At 37.4% G+C, this 18386-nt stretch overlaps 1 protein-coding gene across 4 annotated transcripts in view; it reads right to left on the bottom strand.

Moving 5' to 3' along the window:
- LOC137274378 (rho GTPase-activating protein 26-like) overlaps window positions 1-16136 on the bottom strand; it is a 78444-nt gene extending 62308 nt beyond the window's left edge. For all 4 annotated transcript variants that reach the window (XM_067807530.1, XM_067807529.1, XM_067807532.1 and 1 more), the window contains exon 1: window positions 15867-16136. In XM_067807530.1, coding sequence (XP_067663631.1) covers window positions 15867-16020 — 154 coding nt within the window. In that variant the 5' untranslated portion in view covers window positions 16021-16136. The remainder of the gene's footprint in view (window positions 1-15866) is intronic.
- Window positions 16137-18386: the final 2250 nt, after the last annotated feature.

Here is an 18386-nt window from a genome sequence, read left to right as displayed (position 1 = left end):
TGGCACCAACCAACGCCACCTCCACACGAACACTGTAGTCAAGGCTGAACGTGAACAGTACATGTTGGATGTACACAATAAGTACATGACAAAGTCACATGAGTACATCATAGCATGGAGAATATCTATCACTTAATGGGGGAGGAATCATTGGGGATTTAGAATGGGTTGCGTGTCTATGAAAATTAATCTCTAGTACAAATATATACTGGCTGAAATGATATGCTGATAACATCTGGTGCAACTGACTCAATAATGTCAAGATTGAGTGAGTGAGTGAGCGAGAGAGTGAAAGAGCAAGAGAGCAAGAGTTAAATGCAATAGGTGGTGATACATTCACTTCATCACATGGGTCCCTCTACATTAATAAAGCCTTGATTAAACAAACTTTTAACCCCATGAGAAACAGCACCACAGTGTCAACATCATCAAAATTTACAGGTCAATGTCATATAACTTGTATAAGCCTCAGCGAGTGTGCACATGTAAGCATGCACATGCGTTTGAGACATCCATGAGCAGGAGTATGATGATGCACGCTGAACTACAACTCTTTCCATCACCATCAGCTGACACAGAATTCCTGTTTTGCTCTAACATCAATATAATGGTTTAGAATACTCTCAGAAAAGAACACAGGTGAAATCTTCATCTTAAAATCATATAAACAGAAATGTCCATATAATTACACTGATAAACATTTCAGATACTGAAACTTGTCAGTTTGAATGGATTTATACAGGTCTTGCATGATTTCCACTTTGGTGAGTGAGTAAGTGGGTCAGTGAGTGAGTTTAGTTTTATGCTGCTTTCAGCAATATTCCAGCAATATCATGAAGGAGGACACCAGAAATAGGCTGGACATATTGGCCCATGTGGGGAATTAAACCTGGATGGTCGGTGTGCTGAACAAATGCTTTAACCACTAGACTAACTCACTGCCCCCCCTCCACTTTAGAGACAGCTACTATTAACATTGAAGCCATGTTGACAAACCTATTAACACAATGAGGGCTACTCTGGAGCTGGAGGCTACACAATGCAACTAACCATGACAAATTTCAACTTCCTAAACCTACTCCCTGAGCCTGACAAATCAGTGATTGTATGTACGTAAACATCCACACATACCAGGTAACGTTCATTTGGTAAAAGACTGATCCACAGAATCCCTTTGTAAATTCAGGTGACATTCAAATTATCAAGAGTCACTGGGGGTGGTATGGTAGCCCAGTGGTTAAAGCATTCCCTCGTCACACCAAAGACCCGGGTTCAATTTCCCAGACATGTTCAATGTAAGATGCCTGTTTCTGGTGTTTCCTTAGAATATAGCTAAAAACACTGTAAAACTAAACTCACTCATTTACTCTAAAGTCACTGTGACCTCCAAGCCACTAAACTATTTGCCTCTAGTAGTCATAGTCTCATGATCTTACAGCAAGATAGGCCTCGATCTGAAAGATCAGCATGTGGAGCATTAGGTGGATACTTAGGTTCATACTAAAGTGACATATTCCTGATTTGTGGTACAAGGTATAAATGATTTGAAATTCAGCAAAAAGATTATGCAAAAAGATTCAGCAGAAAGTTCACTTATGCTGGTCTATCATAATTGAAATGCATGACAAAATAAATGACAAAATATGTAAAACATAACTGCCATGACACAGGAGCGAACAGTTATGCCATCATACAGGAAAAAAGGTTTGTTGTATCCTTGTGATGATCAATGTCTCATTAATCCTGAACATGCCACCAAACTTCCATGCTGCCACAATGACTGCCACATGGCGATGCCAGTTATCATGGTTATTATACCAGTTATCAGCAAGAGTTCTTCCTTAATCATACTGGGTTCAGTCATCACTCAGCATGACCCATCTCACACAATAACAGCTTGGGGCGTCGGGTTTTCCTCAATACTGCTTAGGAACACTTCGAAATATTACACCATACTTCTACTGAACACTTATACCACTTAACTTTTGATAGGGCTAACCAGATATGTTATTCTTTAAACATGCACCTGACACTTAATGAGTACCAGTACATATAGTTAAAAGAAAACAAATATATTAAAGTGAGTGAGTGAGTGAGTGAGTTTAGTTTTATGCCGCGCAAATGGGAACTGATAACACATGTCAACCAAGTCAGCGAGTCTGACCACCCTATTTCGTTAGTTGCCTCAACAGACGCCAAGCACAGTCGCCTTTGATGGCAAGCATGGGTTGCTGAAGGCCTATTCTACCCTGGGACCTTCACGGGTCCAAATATATTAAAAGTGAAACATGACAATTCATCTTATTTCTAATAGCTGAGAAATATACACACAGCATCAGAATATGATTACTGCCATTATCACACTGCAAGAATATTGCTAAACGTGGAGTAAAACCAAATTCACTCACTCACTCACATGCTCTTTTGATAGTTACATGCTGTCAGAACAACAAAAAGTACTGATCTCATGTGAATTATGAAAAACTTCAGAAAATTATTCCAGAAATTTCTGTCCATTAGCAGAAGCTGTCACACACCCTCTATGATCCCTTTGACAGCTTCTTGTCTTACATTCCACTGCCGTTGCATGCTGTTGTTGTGTACAATGTGAGATCATTAAAGAACCATGTACAAGCGAAAGAAAAACACAACAGAAACTGCCACAAAGGCTGTACCAGATGTTACGTAAGATATTACACTGCTGGCTATGTACGTATGATAGAGAGTTGACATAGATATTACACTGCTGGGAGCTGGCGATATAGAGACACTGGTGGATGCATTTTTTACTCAAGACATGCCTTCACATGCACGCACACGTGCAAACAGAGACTACATGTTCAGAAATTAAGTAGTTAGTTTCATGCACAGGATCAAAGTAACAACTTTTCAGTATTTCTCAAATAGATTAAGACCACTTGACCATGACCTGTCTGATTCTTGAGCACTAAAGTTAATTTAGAATCTGCTAACTGAGACCAGACCAAATGAAGAAAGGCGGCACTATTGTATTTATATAGACATGTGGCTGCATGGCGGCTTCTACTAGTCTATGAAAAGACGAATTTGGTTCTACATCGCTTTTCGCAATATTCAAGCAATATCACAGACAGGGACATCAGAAATGGGTTTCACACATTCTCCCAATATGAGGACTGGAACCCAGTTTATGGCATAAACACTTTACATTATTATATCCTCAGTCCCATGCAAGGTAACAACAAGCACAATATTTCATCATCTTTGATGTGACAGTAATGGATGGAGTGAGTGAGTGTGTATTGCTTTATGCAGCCTTTTTGCAATACTCAGGCAATATCACAGCGTGGGACACGGGAAATGGGCTTCACATAATGTACCAATGTGGAAAATTGAACCCAGGCCTTCAGCATGATGGGCGAATGCATTAACCACTAGGCTACCTCACCACCACCCCCATGGATGGAATACTGGAATTCTCTAACCCATATGCCATAGATGCTGCCAAGCTTAAAGGTCACATGCAACGTAAAACACAACTTTGTAGATTTTGGTACCTTTCGGTATGCACTTACCAAAACAAATCATAAAAAATGTCAATTCAACCTATAAAGTGGAAAAAAAAACGCGATGAAAAAAAAGCCCGCGAAATCGGAGTTCAAACGTTTCACTAAATTCCCCCCAGCGCTGGGGAGGAAAACTGGTTTCAACAGCTGTGCTGCGCTGCGTCCATAACGCATGCGCAGTGAATAGGTTCGCGGAGCTTGAAACAATATGTATGCCCAGAGTCTGAGGTCGTGAGCAGTAGTCTAACCTTGGTTGTGTACACAAACAAGTAAATAATCTACTCGTTACGTAAAACAACTTGTTGACTGTGGTAAGCAGTCTCTGTCTCAGAGAAAGCTCATTGTCTGGTTTATTCACACCTATATGTCTGCCTGCCTGTCTGCTAAAAACAACATGCAGTACACAGCTTCAATCATTGACCACGTGTAATTTGAACTTAAAACCTATCAGACTATACGACATAAAGAAAATACATTGATTTATGACTCGTGCACCCGAGTCCCGTCTCTGACACATTATGTAATTAGGCAGGGTTGATACACATGGCATGTTTTTATGTCTGTGGGTTGCAAACATTCATTTTTAAAGGATGAGTGGATCTGATGGAGACTGGTGCAAACTCTTGTCAGTTTCAAGCCCTGCTTTGTACTTGGACGAATGACAGATTCCAGCCACGCAGTAGTTTACCATCTCTACTGACATGATTTTTGATTGGATCGAGCGCAGATTCAGAGATCATGTATTTTCAAAACCTAACATCTCTATATACATTCTTCCTGGATAACAACTTCTTTCAGTGTATGTGATTCTTTGTTTGACAACAGTATATGAATCCATACTGAAATGACACATCAAGTACACAAAAAGAAGTTGTTATCCATAAAGAATCTTACTTTCTTCTAACTCGCCATATTTCTAAAATGCCCATCAAATAGATCATCTTTCTGTATACACAATGAACCCTCAGCATATCAGCAAATTAAACAACCAATCGAAAGCCGTTGTTACACTTGAGTGCATATCCACCCGCTACGACTGGGTTCGGTCTCCCGAAGGCTTCGTTTCAAGGGAAGTAAGCCGAAGTACAAAATATTGCACTTTTGAATCGCGATTGTACGCTTATAATTTTGTTTGTTTTTTTAAGGCAGCAATGTATATTGTATGTCATGAATAAGTGATAATTGTGTTCTAATTATGTGTGATTTTTTGGTTGCATGTGACCTTTAAGGTATTAATATTATAACAACGGTCATGTACCCTTTTCTAGTGTTACAGTTCACATGTGCATGTAGTAAATTGAACTCTATCCATTTATGAATTCAATTCGCTGTTCAAGATCACTAAAGTCACCATCCTGAGTACAAATGCACCATGCTGACATAGACACCATTGGTGACATCAAGAAACTTTCCCAACCCTGTCAACAGGTGAACATAAATAATTAATTTTTCAGCGTAAGTTACTACTTACTGATACAGGAGACGCATTTATTCAGAAAAATATCACCATAATTTACATATATGTTAGATTCAAATTTCTACACATTTCTATCAAATGTGCATTTGATGTCCATTCACTTTTTAACAGTAACAACATCACAAGATGTAAAGTGTCATGAAACCCACACATGGCAGTTGGCACGCATATTCACAATCAGCTATTCTGACAGAAAGAGCAATGTGCATTTAACATGTTTTAGACTCTAGTCTTTTCCTGGCAGCTCACTGATTGAGTGAAACCTTTCCTAAGATGAATCACTGTATATCTGACATGCCTTTAAGTGTCAGTTAGAGGTGGAAGGGTGGCCTAGTGGTGAAAGTGTTAGCTCGTCGTGCTTAAGGCCCACGTTTGATTCCCCATATAGCTACTGCCCTGCGCCATAATAATTGATATTGCTGGAATATTGCTAAAAGCAGTGTAAAACCATACTATTCACATGTCTATTATTGCTAAAAGCGGTGTAAAACCATACTATTCACATGTCTACGTTCAATCTATGTAAAAACGTTTTGCCTCTACTTTACACTGAACATCTTTTCACTCATGTTCAATCTGTCGCATATGGAAAAGCATGCTGAGCTAATTACCTATCCATGGTTAAGTGTTTGGACAAGCAGCTACCTCACAGGTTGTCAGCGAGTTCTTAAGTGTAACTCAAGCATATTTTTTATTTGAACTGCAGCCCTGAATATGAAAACATCAGTTCTACATCTCACAGCAAAATATGAATAAAACATGGAAACAGACTTCTCAAACGATTTGTACGGTTCCAGATCAGTAAGTCACCTAGGAAACTGAAATACCATCATTTTGATATTTTCCATTTTCATACTGACTGTGAAAAGCCTCGCCTATCAAATAAAATAGAATGTTCTTGTGACGTTTGTCTCTATCATTACAAAGTACCAGGCACTGGAGGTCCACATCTTGACATAAGCTGTGTAATTCAAGTCAGTTTCTTACAATCCAAACAGATTTAAACCACACCTGTCACTTGACCTGCTCTTCTCAACAAGCACAAAAATGACATACCTGAAGTTGAAGTGCTTGTAAACAGAATAAAACAGCTACCATGTACTCATATAATGTGGATCTTCTGTGTCCTCTATGAATTACTAATGTTTCTCATGAATGCTCATCAAACAATATTGATGCTACTGGAGTAAAAATCATGGTTGTTTGCTTGTTTTACAAAAAGTGTAACATACATTATATGTGGGATTACACTTTTTCAGTGAAGTACTGAGTGTAGTACATCTGCTGGGTTGTGTCCAGTTTGGGATTCAAACCCACGACCTCAGAGTCAGGCCCCAAATCACCAGCCCGTTCAGCTACTGTGACTTCCAGGTGTTGAGCAGGTTTGGTGGCCGACTCTGAATGCTGGCAATTAGGTACCTAACTCTCAGAGGGTATGGGTTTGAATTCAGAATGGGACGCAACCCAACAAGAGAATCTGTACTTTACTGAGAACGTGTAATCCCATATATAACACATGTTATATATGAACATTTTCTCAATGGCATTGTGCATTCATTACAAGTTGAGCATTACTCCAGCTATATCATGGCAGTTTGTAAATAGCTGCGTCTGGACCAGATATGCCTGTGACTGACATGATGTGTAGACATTGATCTAAATCTCTGTGATATGAAGACATGCATCAAGCCAGTTAGCAACCCTGCCAACCCTACCCCATGATTCACCTCCTATGACAAACAACAGTTAAAGAAAAATCCCAAACTTGATCTTCATTAAGTTCATAGATTGTAAAAATCGTTATTAAGTTGTATTGTACTACTTTGTTCTAAAATGAAATACTTTTACTTATCTGTTATCATTCCCAGTGAGCATAAATAGTCTTCCTTTGTTATTTAATATCACTGAACTTCCATGGGTTTCATCTGTTGGGTGTGACTAAGCAATAGACAAACATTTCTAAAACGTAACTTTGTTACAAACATACATTTACTTTTCGCCTGTTCATCTATTCAAATGAGTGACAGGTCGCATAAGCACACTGCAATGACATTTACATACTGGACAAAAATAGTTAGGCATATATGTACATTTTGAAATTGTGAAAACTGATCTATTTATTCACAGACAATCTTATGAATATCAATCATAAAAATACCAATATCCGTAAATTATTTTGTAGAGTATATATAGTGGTATCTCAATCATGTCAAACATTATTTACTGTGCTCACCACGTACCTGATAACTTCATTTATTTGGCAAATTATGATCTGTATGAGTTGAGAGAGAATAGCTTAACACCGCACTCAGCAACATTGCATCAATATGGCAGTGGTCTGGAAACAATCGATTCTGGACCAGACAATCCGCATCAGCATCATCATCATCATCAATCTACACAGTTGGGATAGGATGACGTGTGAGCCATGTCAGCAAGCCGGACCATACAATCCCATTAGTCACCTCTTAAATGCAATGCAAAACAGAACTATGCAGATTCTGATACCTTTCGGTATGGACTTACAGGAACACACTTTCAAAGTGCAATTTTACTTATTAAGTTGAAAAAAAATGTGATGAAAGGAAGCACACAAAATCAGAGTTCAAATGATTCCTATACTGCAAATAACTGTGTTATGTGCAGATTTTTGTTTGTGGAGAGATCTGTGTCAGTGACTTGAATATTTTGAAAGTCCCTCCGATCCCTAAATAGTAGCCGGTGTCTGATTGGTTAAATCTATTTTCACTGCTAAAAATCATTCAGTTTGAAAACTGAAATGTCTTAATATATATCTTTGGAAACAGAGAAAAAGCAGTCTCTGTTATAAACAAACTCAATGTCTGTTTACTGACACCTATGTGTCTGCATGCCTCTTTGCTAATGACCATTTGCAATACAGAACTTCAAATATTGACCACATGCAGATTGAACTTACAGATTGAACAGGCTATACTCCATGAACAAAATATATTGATTTATGGCTCATGCACCCGAGTTCTGTCTTTGTCACATTATGTAATTACACAGACAGGTAGGTGTGACACTTATACACATGACATGTCCTTATGTTTGTGGGTTGCAAAAAAAATGCATCCATTTTTCTCGGATGACTGGAGTGGACGGAAACTGGTGCAAACTCACACAGTTAGTTTCAAGTTCTGCTTTGTACTTTCACTTGAACGACAGTCTCCAGCTATGCAGTAGTTCACAAGCTCAGTATTTGTTGATTGGATCAAACACAAATACATAGAGCAATGTATTTACAAAACCCAACATCTCTGTATACATTCTTTATGGATAACAACTTTCTCTAATGTATATGATGCGACATTTCGGTATGGATTCTTATACCATTGTCATTTTTGCTTGACAACGGTACATGAATTCATACCAAAACATCGCATCATATACAATGAAATAGCTGTTATCTATAAAAATCTTTTTGCACCCTTTTAACCATTACATATGAAAGACTTGTTGTTTGTCCTAAAAGGAAAACCCAAATAATGTTTTAAAACACATGGTTAATTAATACCGAACGATTAAAAGTTGCCAAAAGTCGTCTGCTTCAGTCTCGCCTGCCAGCATAACTACAGACAGGTTATGGAACAGTTACCTGAGCACAGCAGCGATGACACATGAGGAAGGATTTTTAGTTAGTTGTACGTAAAATGTGTAACAAACTCGTCAATTTGCTGATTTTCTAACATCAACAAAGACATGCTGAACTGGTGTGTTGCCCTCAAATGCTCGGGTGATGGCGTCACCATGCACAGAATTTCTACCAGTAAGTTCTCGGTTGTACTAAATATGTTATTTGTGAATGCGAAGTGAATGTTGTGGAAGCCTGTATGTTATAAACTGGGTGGTTCAACACATACCTCGCTTCAAAGGTAGATGGTGCTGTTTAGATTTGTTTTCATTGAGTTATAAAAAATTAAGACTACTTACTTGTTGTAGTAAATGATTGATGACCAAAAGGATTTTGCATGACACAACATGTAACATGACAATTTCTTCGTCGGAAGTGAGGTTGTGGTGACAAGAATATTGTAAGTAGTATCATACTGACACACACCTCGCTCCCAAGGGGGAAACTGTTATGCTCTAAGCAATGTCATGCAAAATCATATTGTCCTTCAATCAAATACATAATTCACTAAAAGTAGAAAGTAGTTTAGATTTTGTCACTTGGGGAAAACAATCCTAAACTGCATTAATACTCAGACTGGTGGATGTTTGCAACAGGGTGCAGTTGATTGTTTTAAAATCGTGGCCTCACAATCTAAAGCCAGTTTGAGAATCAGTTAGATTATGGCTTGTTTTCATCAAGTTAAAACATCAAAATTACTTCCTGATCGTAGTTAAATATGTATTTGAATCATGACCAAAGGGATTTTGCATGACACCGTTTGTAACCCAACTACAAGAATGATTTATAAACATTATGACAACAAGTGATTTTGATAGAATCGTCTACAAAAACAAGTTGTATCTCGGAAATAAGCAAAGCAGGTGACAAGATAAAATGGCAGTAGATTGTGAAAACAGAGCTTTCATTTTTCAAAATAACTGTTGCCACTGTAGGTTTAGACAGACCTATAAACAAGATAATTTACCCTCCGAAATGTAGATGAATGCTAACAGCTACCCACATACGTATACCTCATATTACATCATGGAGGTGCACCCCTCTGATTGGTTGAAATTTCGTTCACAGGAGAGATTGTGCCCCTTTGTCAAAAAGGTTGATTTAAGGTAGTTAAATGTCGAAATGAGTAATTTTTATGACATGGTTTCATTAATAACGATAAGATCTCATTAAGATGAACCAGCCGATGGAAAAGTCTTTGTTACACTTAAGTGCACCTGCACCCGCTCTGACTGAGCTCAGTTTCCTGTGTGCTTCGTTTTGAGGGAAGTAAACCCAAGTACAAAATATTGCACTTTTGATTTGCTCATAATTTTGTTTATTTTTTTTTTTCACGTAAATTGTATGTCACGGATAAGTGATAATTGTGTTTTAATTATGTTTGTTTTGGTTTGGTAGCATGTGACCTTTAATATGACAAGCATGGGTTACTGAAGATCAATTCTACACAGGCTAAGATTTGTATGAAGGAAATCACAAGCTGATGAGGCCATTGCTGTGTTTCATGCTCAGAGAACATAACTTTAAATGAATTAGATAAACAGTGAATTTATGTCCTTATTTCATACCAATCTTGATATCTGATCAAGGGCAAAGCCTTGCCAAGGGCCATAACATTATCCGCCTTACTGAGATCTTGATATAACAAACATAGGCCAATCTTACATGTCAAGGATATATCTCGCACACTTTAACTGGATATTTGGAAAAGAAATTGTTAAAATATATATTGATAAATTCCAGCAAGGCAGTCAGCTAGCTTGACCAGTGGGCCACCTAGAAAGGGATCCCATCACTAAGAAGATCATTATGACAATTTCACAAGAACTACAAAAAGTCACATAGGACTCATGTCATAATTGTATGCATCATATTTAATTGATATTTGTGGTTCATTTGTTTATTCCACATAAAGAAGCAGATTATCTAGATCTCTAATAATGTACACAACCATCACATGCCAAATGATAAAGATATTTCAAAAAGATGTAGTGTCATGTCTTGTCCTTCATTACTTATTTCCTTTTTGCCCACTACTTCCAATTGAAGTTGTGTAACTGACAGCCTAACACCATTTCAAAAGGAGTGAGTGAATGAGTGAGTGAGTGAGTGAGTGAGTATTTAATGCATCCAATACCAGTAAAGGCAGTAAACATTAAACATAATCAAATAGACACACTGTTGAAAAACCAGTGCTATAAAACAAAATATCATAATAGCTCTAAATTTAATTTAAAAGCAAACATGTAGTGTTATTAAGGTTTTCTTTAATAAAAGTACAAACTTTATTGGAAAATCAGAGTTATTTAAGATGATTATATACACCTCTGAATGACTTTCATTAACCAACCACAATCTTTATTTACTGAAGTCAGGGTAGAATTTAACCTCATAACAATAAAGTATAGCACGGACTTATGCTTTTCTACCAAGATCAACCATCATTATCCTCAATCCTCAACCTTATACACTTGCATACTTGTATAATTAATCAAACTACCAGGTCAGTGTGACCCAATACCTTCCTTGATGAAAAGGATTAGTGAATCAACATTGCAGCATTACGAGGGTGTCTTCCATAAATCATATTTACCAGCAATACATAACATACATATTCCATGGCATCAATACCATCTTACACATCAAGGATAGGCAGTCAAACTTATCTCAACGGCCATGTCTCATGTATACAACATGTAAGAGATTATATCTATCTACATCCATATCAGCAATAAAGGAGAATCGTGGTATTGAAATATATCCTGGTTCTGATTTTTCATATTGTGCATTTGCAGTTCAAAAGGAGTGAGTGAGTTGAGTTTTTTGCCACTTTTTGCAATATTCCAGCAATATTACAGTAGGGGACACCAGAAATGGGCTTACATACTGTGCCCATGTGAAAAATCAAACCTGGGCTTTTGGAATGACAAGCAAACGCCTTAAATAGTAGGCTACCTTACTGCCTCACATTTCAAAATGAAACTAAAACTTAAATACTTCAGCTACTCCAGGAAATGACCTGCCATGTCACAAGATGTACACAGTTGAATAATGGTTAAAAGCAGTTTCAATAAACCTCCAAATAACAAGCGAGTCGCGATACATCTAATTCATGTATCAGTACATCTACATCACAATATGATCCCTGTTACAAATGTATACTTGACTGAAAATCCCATATATTCCAAGGGTGGTGGAGTAGCCTAGTGGTTAAAGCATTTCAATGACATGCCAAGGGTATTGGGAAGAATGTGTGAAGCATCATGGTGTTCGCCGCCATGATATTGTTGGAATATTGCTAAAAGTGGCATAAAACCATACTCACTCACAGTGCACTCCACATAATCCATACTGCTCTGGAAACCCAAAACCATGCCATCAGCAGGTATGAGTGAGTGTATGATGTTCACAAGTAGTGCCCAAATGGGGAACACAACCCAGGTGCCCTGTTTCACAAAACTCTCGTAAGCCTAAGATCTCGTAGCTTTTCTCGTAGCATTTGTACCTGGCATACCGTACCATAGGAGGTGCAAATGCTACGAGAAAGGTTAAGAGATCTTAGACTTATGAGAGTTTTGTGAAACAGGGCCCAGGTCTTCAGCTTGACAAATGTGCACTGCATCCATTAGGCTAGCCCACCATCCCTATCAGCAGGTGTGTGTTGACCTCACATCATTAGGTAATCTAGGATTGTCCAAATAGTACTGTGTAATCTGATTTGGTATTTTCTTTGGTGATACGTATTGAGGGAAAAGGTCTTAAAATAGAGGGCAGGCCTGGTTATTCATAACTTTGTATAACAACCCTAAAATACAAAAGAATTAAATATACATACAGGATACATTATAAATTGTTCATGGATCACGAGGGGACCAGTGAAGAATGTATTTATCTTATCGAACACCTCAAAGTTAACTCTGAACTCTATGAAGCAAGATTATCGGATCGTACACTTCAGCCAATCTGTGTGAATCAAACGATTTGAATCTTGCATCTTGCTGTTTTTTCCCATAGGTATTGTCTTAGTAATGTCGCTGTGATGTAATTCCCCTTCTTAACATTCACGGGGACTACATTTGAATGTTTTGTTTAAATTTATTTATTGGAATGCATGTTAAAGATCTTCGTAGCAATCACTAGATATGACAGACGATACAAGAAAAACAGATTTAGAGTCCAGCCTTCCAGTTGATTTGCATTCGTTAAAAATTAGTAATTTCCGTGCATCATGTGTGACGCAATGTTATTTGAGATAACTACCATGAAGTACCGAATGGGTTGCTCCTGGCAGTGGGGTGTATTGCAACACACCTCGTTTGTACACAGGGTGCAATGAAAATAATAGAAGAGTGCTCAGCCAATCAGACAGCAATATTTATGTGTGAAGTAAGATAAAGATTGATGTATCATGGGTTGTGTCATCACTTGTTAACTGATGATTCAGCAACATTTATCAGACAGTTGTGACAACCCTATCATTATTTGAAATACTGCAATGAATGGTGAGCTGAACATGTTAAGACTGTGTATGATATTACTATGATCATACTATGCAAGAGAAAACTTCTTAACTCTAAGAAATTCAATGTACAGCCTTAAATTTAGGTTGAGTCAATTACTAATGAGTGATTGGGCTATGAGCTATTCTGGCCAGTATTTGTGTATAACCATCAGAGTATTTTTCAGAATCCATCTGCTTAGTGCTACACAAGCAAACAGATCATGATGAATATTTCTGTACTAACAAAGATCAATAAGTGAAATTATATGAGGTTTACACCTTGCATTCAAGGCTATTGCACTTGCATAGTGACATGCATGTGTCTTGTGGGTGTGTGTCTGTGTGCATGTGTTTGTAAGAGAAAGAAAGCATAATAAATGACCATAATCAGATCAATAATGAGCATTATGAAAACAAATATTTGAAATGAATTTAGAAACAGCAGAATCCAGCAACTATACTGAGTTATTCTACTTTCAAGATTTGTGTGTGCATATATCTACTTGTACTAGTCAGGACTAATGAAGTCATAAAAATAGATACACCACTCATACACAGTGCACTGTCTTTGGGACAGCCTATCATAATGTTTTATTGTAAAATAGTGTTTTAAATGTGGTGTCTTTTAGGCCTTATGACGTCCGGTTATTTTATATGTTCTATGGCAGCATGTGATTTGAAAGGACATGACTCAGAAATAAACTATTCCATTATTATTATTATTACTTATTATTGCTGAGGACCAGGAAGGGCAACAACAAATTCCACCTTTGTCCACCAATGCTAGAGACCAGATGCTCTATAACTGGACGATGGTGGCAGTCACAAAGATTAATAAATTATTCAGACCAATACAAGCTTGCTCATGATAAAGAGGTAAATTATATTGTTACATGCATTAAATATGTAAACAAACACCATCAGAAGCAAGCTGCATGGCAGTTCCATTTGCATTCATGTATATAAATAAATATCTGCTTCAAAATTACTCCTACCCTGTCAGTGATACAATAAACAGTAAACACAGTGATTAAAGACACACTGGTGATCCGAAGCCACAACCCCAAACCTTTCAAGTCAATAATGAAAAAATAAGTAACAGATGTTTTTTACCATTTTCCAGCAAGGCCATCACAGATTAATTATTGGATTTTCATTCCCACCTGCTTCAGTACTAAAAATCCAGCCTCACATCATTTTATTGCCAAGAAACAAAACACCAGCGTACTTTATTATTTCCATATTTGACGAAATACTCTATACTCTCTCCTACCAAAACGTTATGCTTCACATTAATAGCATTGTCAGCAAGTTCAATTCACTGATGAACTTATCAGTTTGTCAAAACAAAACACCATACTAATTCTGCCTCTCAATATATGCTGGGGACCACACTCTTCACTAAAGAGGACACACACTTGCACACACACAATACAAGCATACACATGTAAACAGTCCTTCCAGAACATAATTTTACATCAATTTACTGAAAATCAAATAATTCTTTTAATGTTTCCGATTACATAAAAGTTCATAATACCTTGTCTTAACATTATGCATATTAAATAAGAGCACAAGTAACTAGTCCAGCACAGCAGCATTAATTCCGTCTATTGCCATTATATGCGAGAACAAACTGGGGTCAACTGGTTCTCAGATGGTCCTCATATCACATCTGGAGACGAATGCGCAGGCATAATTTCTGATTATTGTTCATTTAAAGAAGCAGATGCAAGAACTTGCCAACAAACTGTCCCGAAGCCAGTATGGTACTGCAACAACATCAGCAATATATACATCATGAATGAAGGAACTGGTGATTAACAAACAAGAACTTTCACTTTCACTATCTTTGACATGCATATACGATTTCATACTTTCAGTTTTCTTTTCCTTCCATTTTAAGCAGCACTTGTTCCTCATCACAATCACAAGCATGAAACCTTATCATGTGCTTAACAAGGAAACATTGCCATCCTTTTAGAACAATAGCTAAGTTCTCCAGATAAATGCTTGGAAAAATCACTGTGTTGGGGGGACACTATGCTAATTCATCACTGGCAAAATGTGTTTAAATAATTTCTCTTTCATTAAATATTATTCATGTAAGTGAATTCTGAAAACCCTTACACCCTCACATAAACACTGACAGTCATATGCATATACTCCTTTACCAGCTTTCAATCTCACAGGCATACAACTAATGAATTGAATTACATTGGTTAAATATGTGCTGTTGTGAGGCCACAGTCCTCTTAGACATGGACACTAAACATTAGACATTAAACATCAGCACTAACTTTGGCCCCCTAACTTTAATTACCCTTGTCATTCTGCATCAGCAGAACCCATAGTGATATTTAAACGACACAGAAACAATACAATTGAAATTATCTATCTGTTTCTCTCCATGTTCTCTAAAGGTGGCACATAGTCATGCTGTAACATCCCGTCAACCAGTTCACATGGTATTGACTATTGTGATAGTAGTAATGGCATTGACAATGAGTCGATGAATGACATCAGATGATCTGTACCATGTGAGCTCGTGGAGGTGACACTGCCAGCGTGGGATGTTCACCAAGATTACTGGCTCAAAAACTGTTAATAACATCAACAAATTATTAGCTGTTCTCCGCGGTATTTTTTGAATCAGCGCATTCAATAACTGCAAACAGATATACTCACTTTTAGCAGCATCGAACACTTGTTTACCATGAGCGATTAGACTTTTAATTCCTTTACTTGTACTTTCGAGCTCCCTTTCGTGTTCATGAAGTTTTTCCCTAAAATAGGGACTGTCTGCTAGACAGTCAGCAAACTCGAGGGGCTGCAGACCCATCTAACCGGACAGCTGAACACAGTATTCCATAGAATAGTTTAAAAATTGCTCCATCACCTACTCACAAGTAGGAAGCATCGTTCTGTGGTTCTAAATATGGAGGCGCTAAAACAACTTTCCACACAACTATTAGCATTTAGTTAATCACACGAAGCGTTCGTTCACAATTTGTGCAAAACACGTCTTGTCTATAATGTAGTATTGGTTAACGAATGTCCTCAATATTTTATGAATATGTTTCTAGGATAACTGCTGGAGTATGTAGCCTTTATTTTGAGATATCCGCCCGATGCTTCGTATGTAAATAGTCGTAGTGCAAGTACTTTATTGACGCATGCGTGAATAACTAAAAGTTTCCAAATCGGACCACATTTACCGAACAATGCCATGTAGAAGAATATTACGACATTGATTAGATTTAAGTGATACCCGTTTCTAGTTTGTGTTTAAAGATGTTTTGAAAAGGGAGAAATAAGAAACTGAAACAGTGTATGCGATTATTTTATTAAATTCGAGGCTGATGTATGATGCACCACAAGACGCACACATTATGAAGTTCTTGTTGGAAGTTGCTGGATGCCAACTTTGTCTTTACTGAATAGACAAGGTTGCTGGAATTTCCCATGCGTACACACCAGGTGAATGTTCACTAACATATATACAGTATATATAGACTAGTAATGTATATGAAGCCTAAGTTATTTTAAGCATGAATGCACAATAAACATGGGATTATGAGATTAAAGAGAATAAATGTACTAAAGCAGATATGGTGGTGTTACGGTATTAAGTGGATAGTGCTAGAAGCTGATGAGTCTAACCGATGTACAAGAGGGATGATAGTGGAAAACACGAACACGTGATGTTCGCACATCGTTAATCAAGCTATCCTGATAGTAGAACTCACCAGAACAACGCTTACAACCCGTTATAAAAATTGTCGAAAGTCGCTGATGTAGTCGGTATAGTTATAAGTTGTGACCAGAGGCCACATAATAGATATTATCATTATTGTATGGTCTCTGTTCTGACATAATTATTTTAAATAATGTACCAAATCATTTTAAACGAGTGTATACCCACATATTAACTATGTGTCACAAACTACACGAAAATATTGCACACGTTTTACCAGTGTTTAAAAGTTCCCGCCTACCCGACCGTCCGGAACGGTAAAGTTTCATCTCGGACGTTCTAATATCAAAAGTTACCAGTCCGGTGGTCTGGTAGATATTTTTACCCCTAAGTTGCCTAACTAGCTAACTGGCTACTGGCATTCTTTTCATAGTGTCAGCAGACAGGTTCAGAAGGAATCAAATTCATCACAGGGGACCTGACTTCGTACCCAGGTCCAAAAAAACTTTGAAGAGTGCTGTTGTGTTTCAACAGCATTTAGCTGCAGATGACAATGATGAGGTTCCTGCTGCAAAGCCGACTCAGACAATGACTCGGATTTGTTCGATCTTGATTGTGACCGTGAGGCAGAAAATGAAACAGATTTATAAACCAGACCATGTAGATCACGTGCAGTAAAGTCGGTATTCAGAACCTGATTATTTTCGATTTTTATTGTTGAAAACTGGACAGGCAAGTTTGTGTCCGGACTGGTAATATTTTCAAGTTACCAGTTCGACTGTCTGGCTTGAAATTTTGGGAGTTTTCAACACCATTTTACACACAGTCATATCTACACCATGCACTCATTATGGCACAAAGGGTAATACACACCTTGTGCAAATAATCGTTTGGATGATTTAGGGTCAACTTTGTTCGATTTATCAGGGATACTCTACAACACTCTATATAGGCTCCCTGGATTTATGTAATACTGTCAAGTGTTTCTGAGGTAAATCACGTTTCATTGACGACGATTTTGACTTCCTCTTGGAATATCTTTATTTCCAGTCTAGTGGAAAAATGTCTTTAGTAGCTTCATTATTAAAGTAATTCTTCCACTGATAATTTATACCAGCGTTTATCATCACCAACAAATGCTTCAGTTATCAAAAATGTATCCTTGTACTTGAAAAGAAATCTTCCAAGGCAAAACTATCATATACACGTATATATTTGTACAACTGTAGTGCACTGTGTGCATGTATTGTATTGCATGTACGCCTTAGGCCTAAGTGAAACAAAAAACAAAACTAACAATACGATGTCATGGACTAATGATTGTACGAGCTCTTCCAGCAGATCCGAATTCCATTTTGGGAATTACCGTCTGTTTGACCAGAGAGAGCCGCCATGAATAACCTATACCCATACATCTTTTCTTCTGTTATAAATTGCCATGTATCACAGAAAAAGAGTTGTTTAAAAAAAACTATGATTATTATAAACATGATTGTTTACAATTGGTGCGG

Source organism: Haliotis asinina, chromosome 2, assembly GCF_037392515.1.
Source record: "Haliotis asinina isolate JCU_RB_2024 chromosome 2, JCU_Hal_asi_v2, whole genome shotgun sequence".
Lineage (NCBI taxonomy): Eukaryota > Metazoa > Mollusca > Gastropoda > Lepetellida > Haliotidae > Haliotis > Haliotis asinina.
Note: the sequence above shows the minus strand (reverse complement) of the source record. Positions and strands in the feature narration are given on the sequence as shown.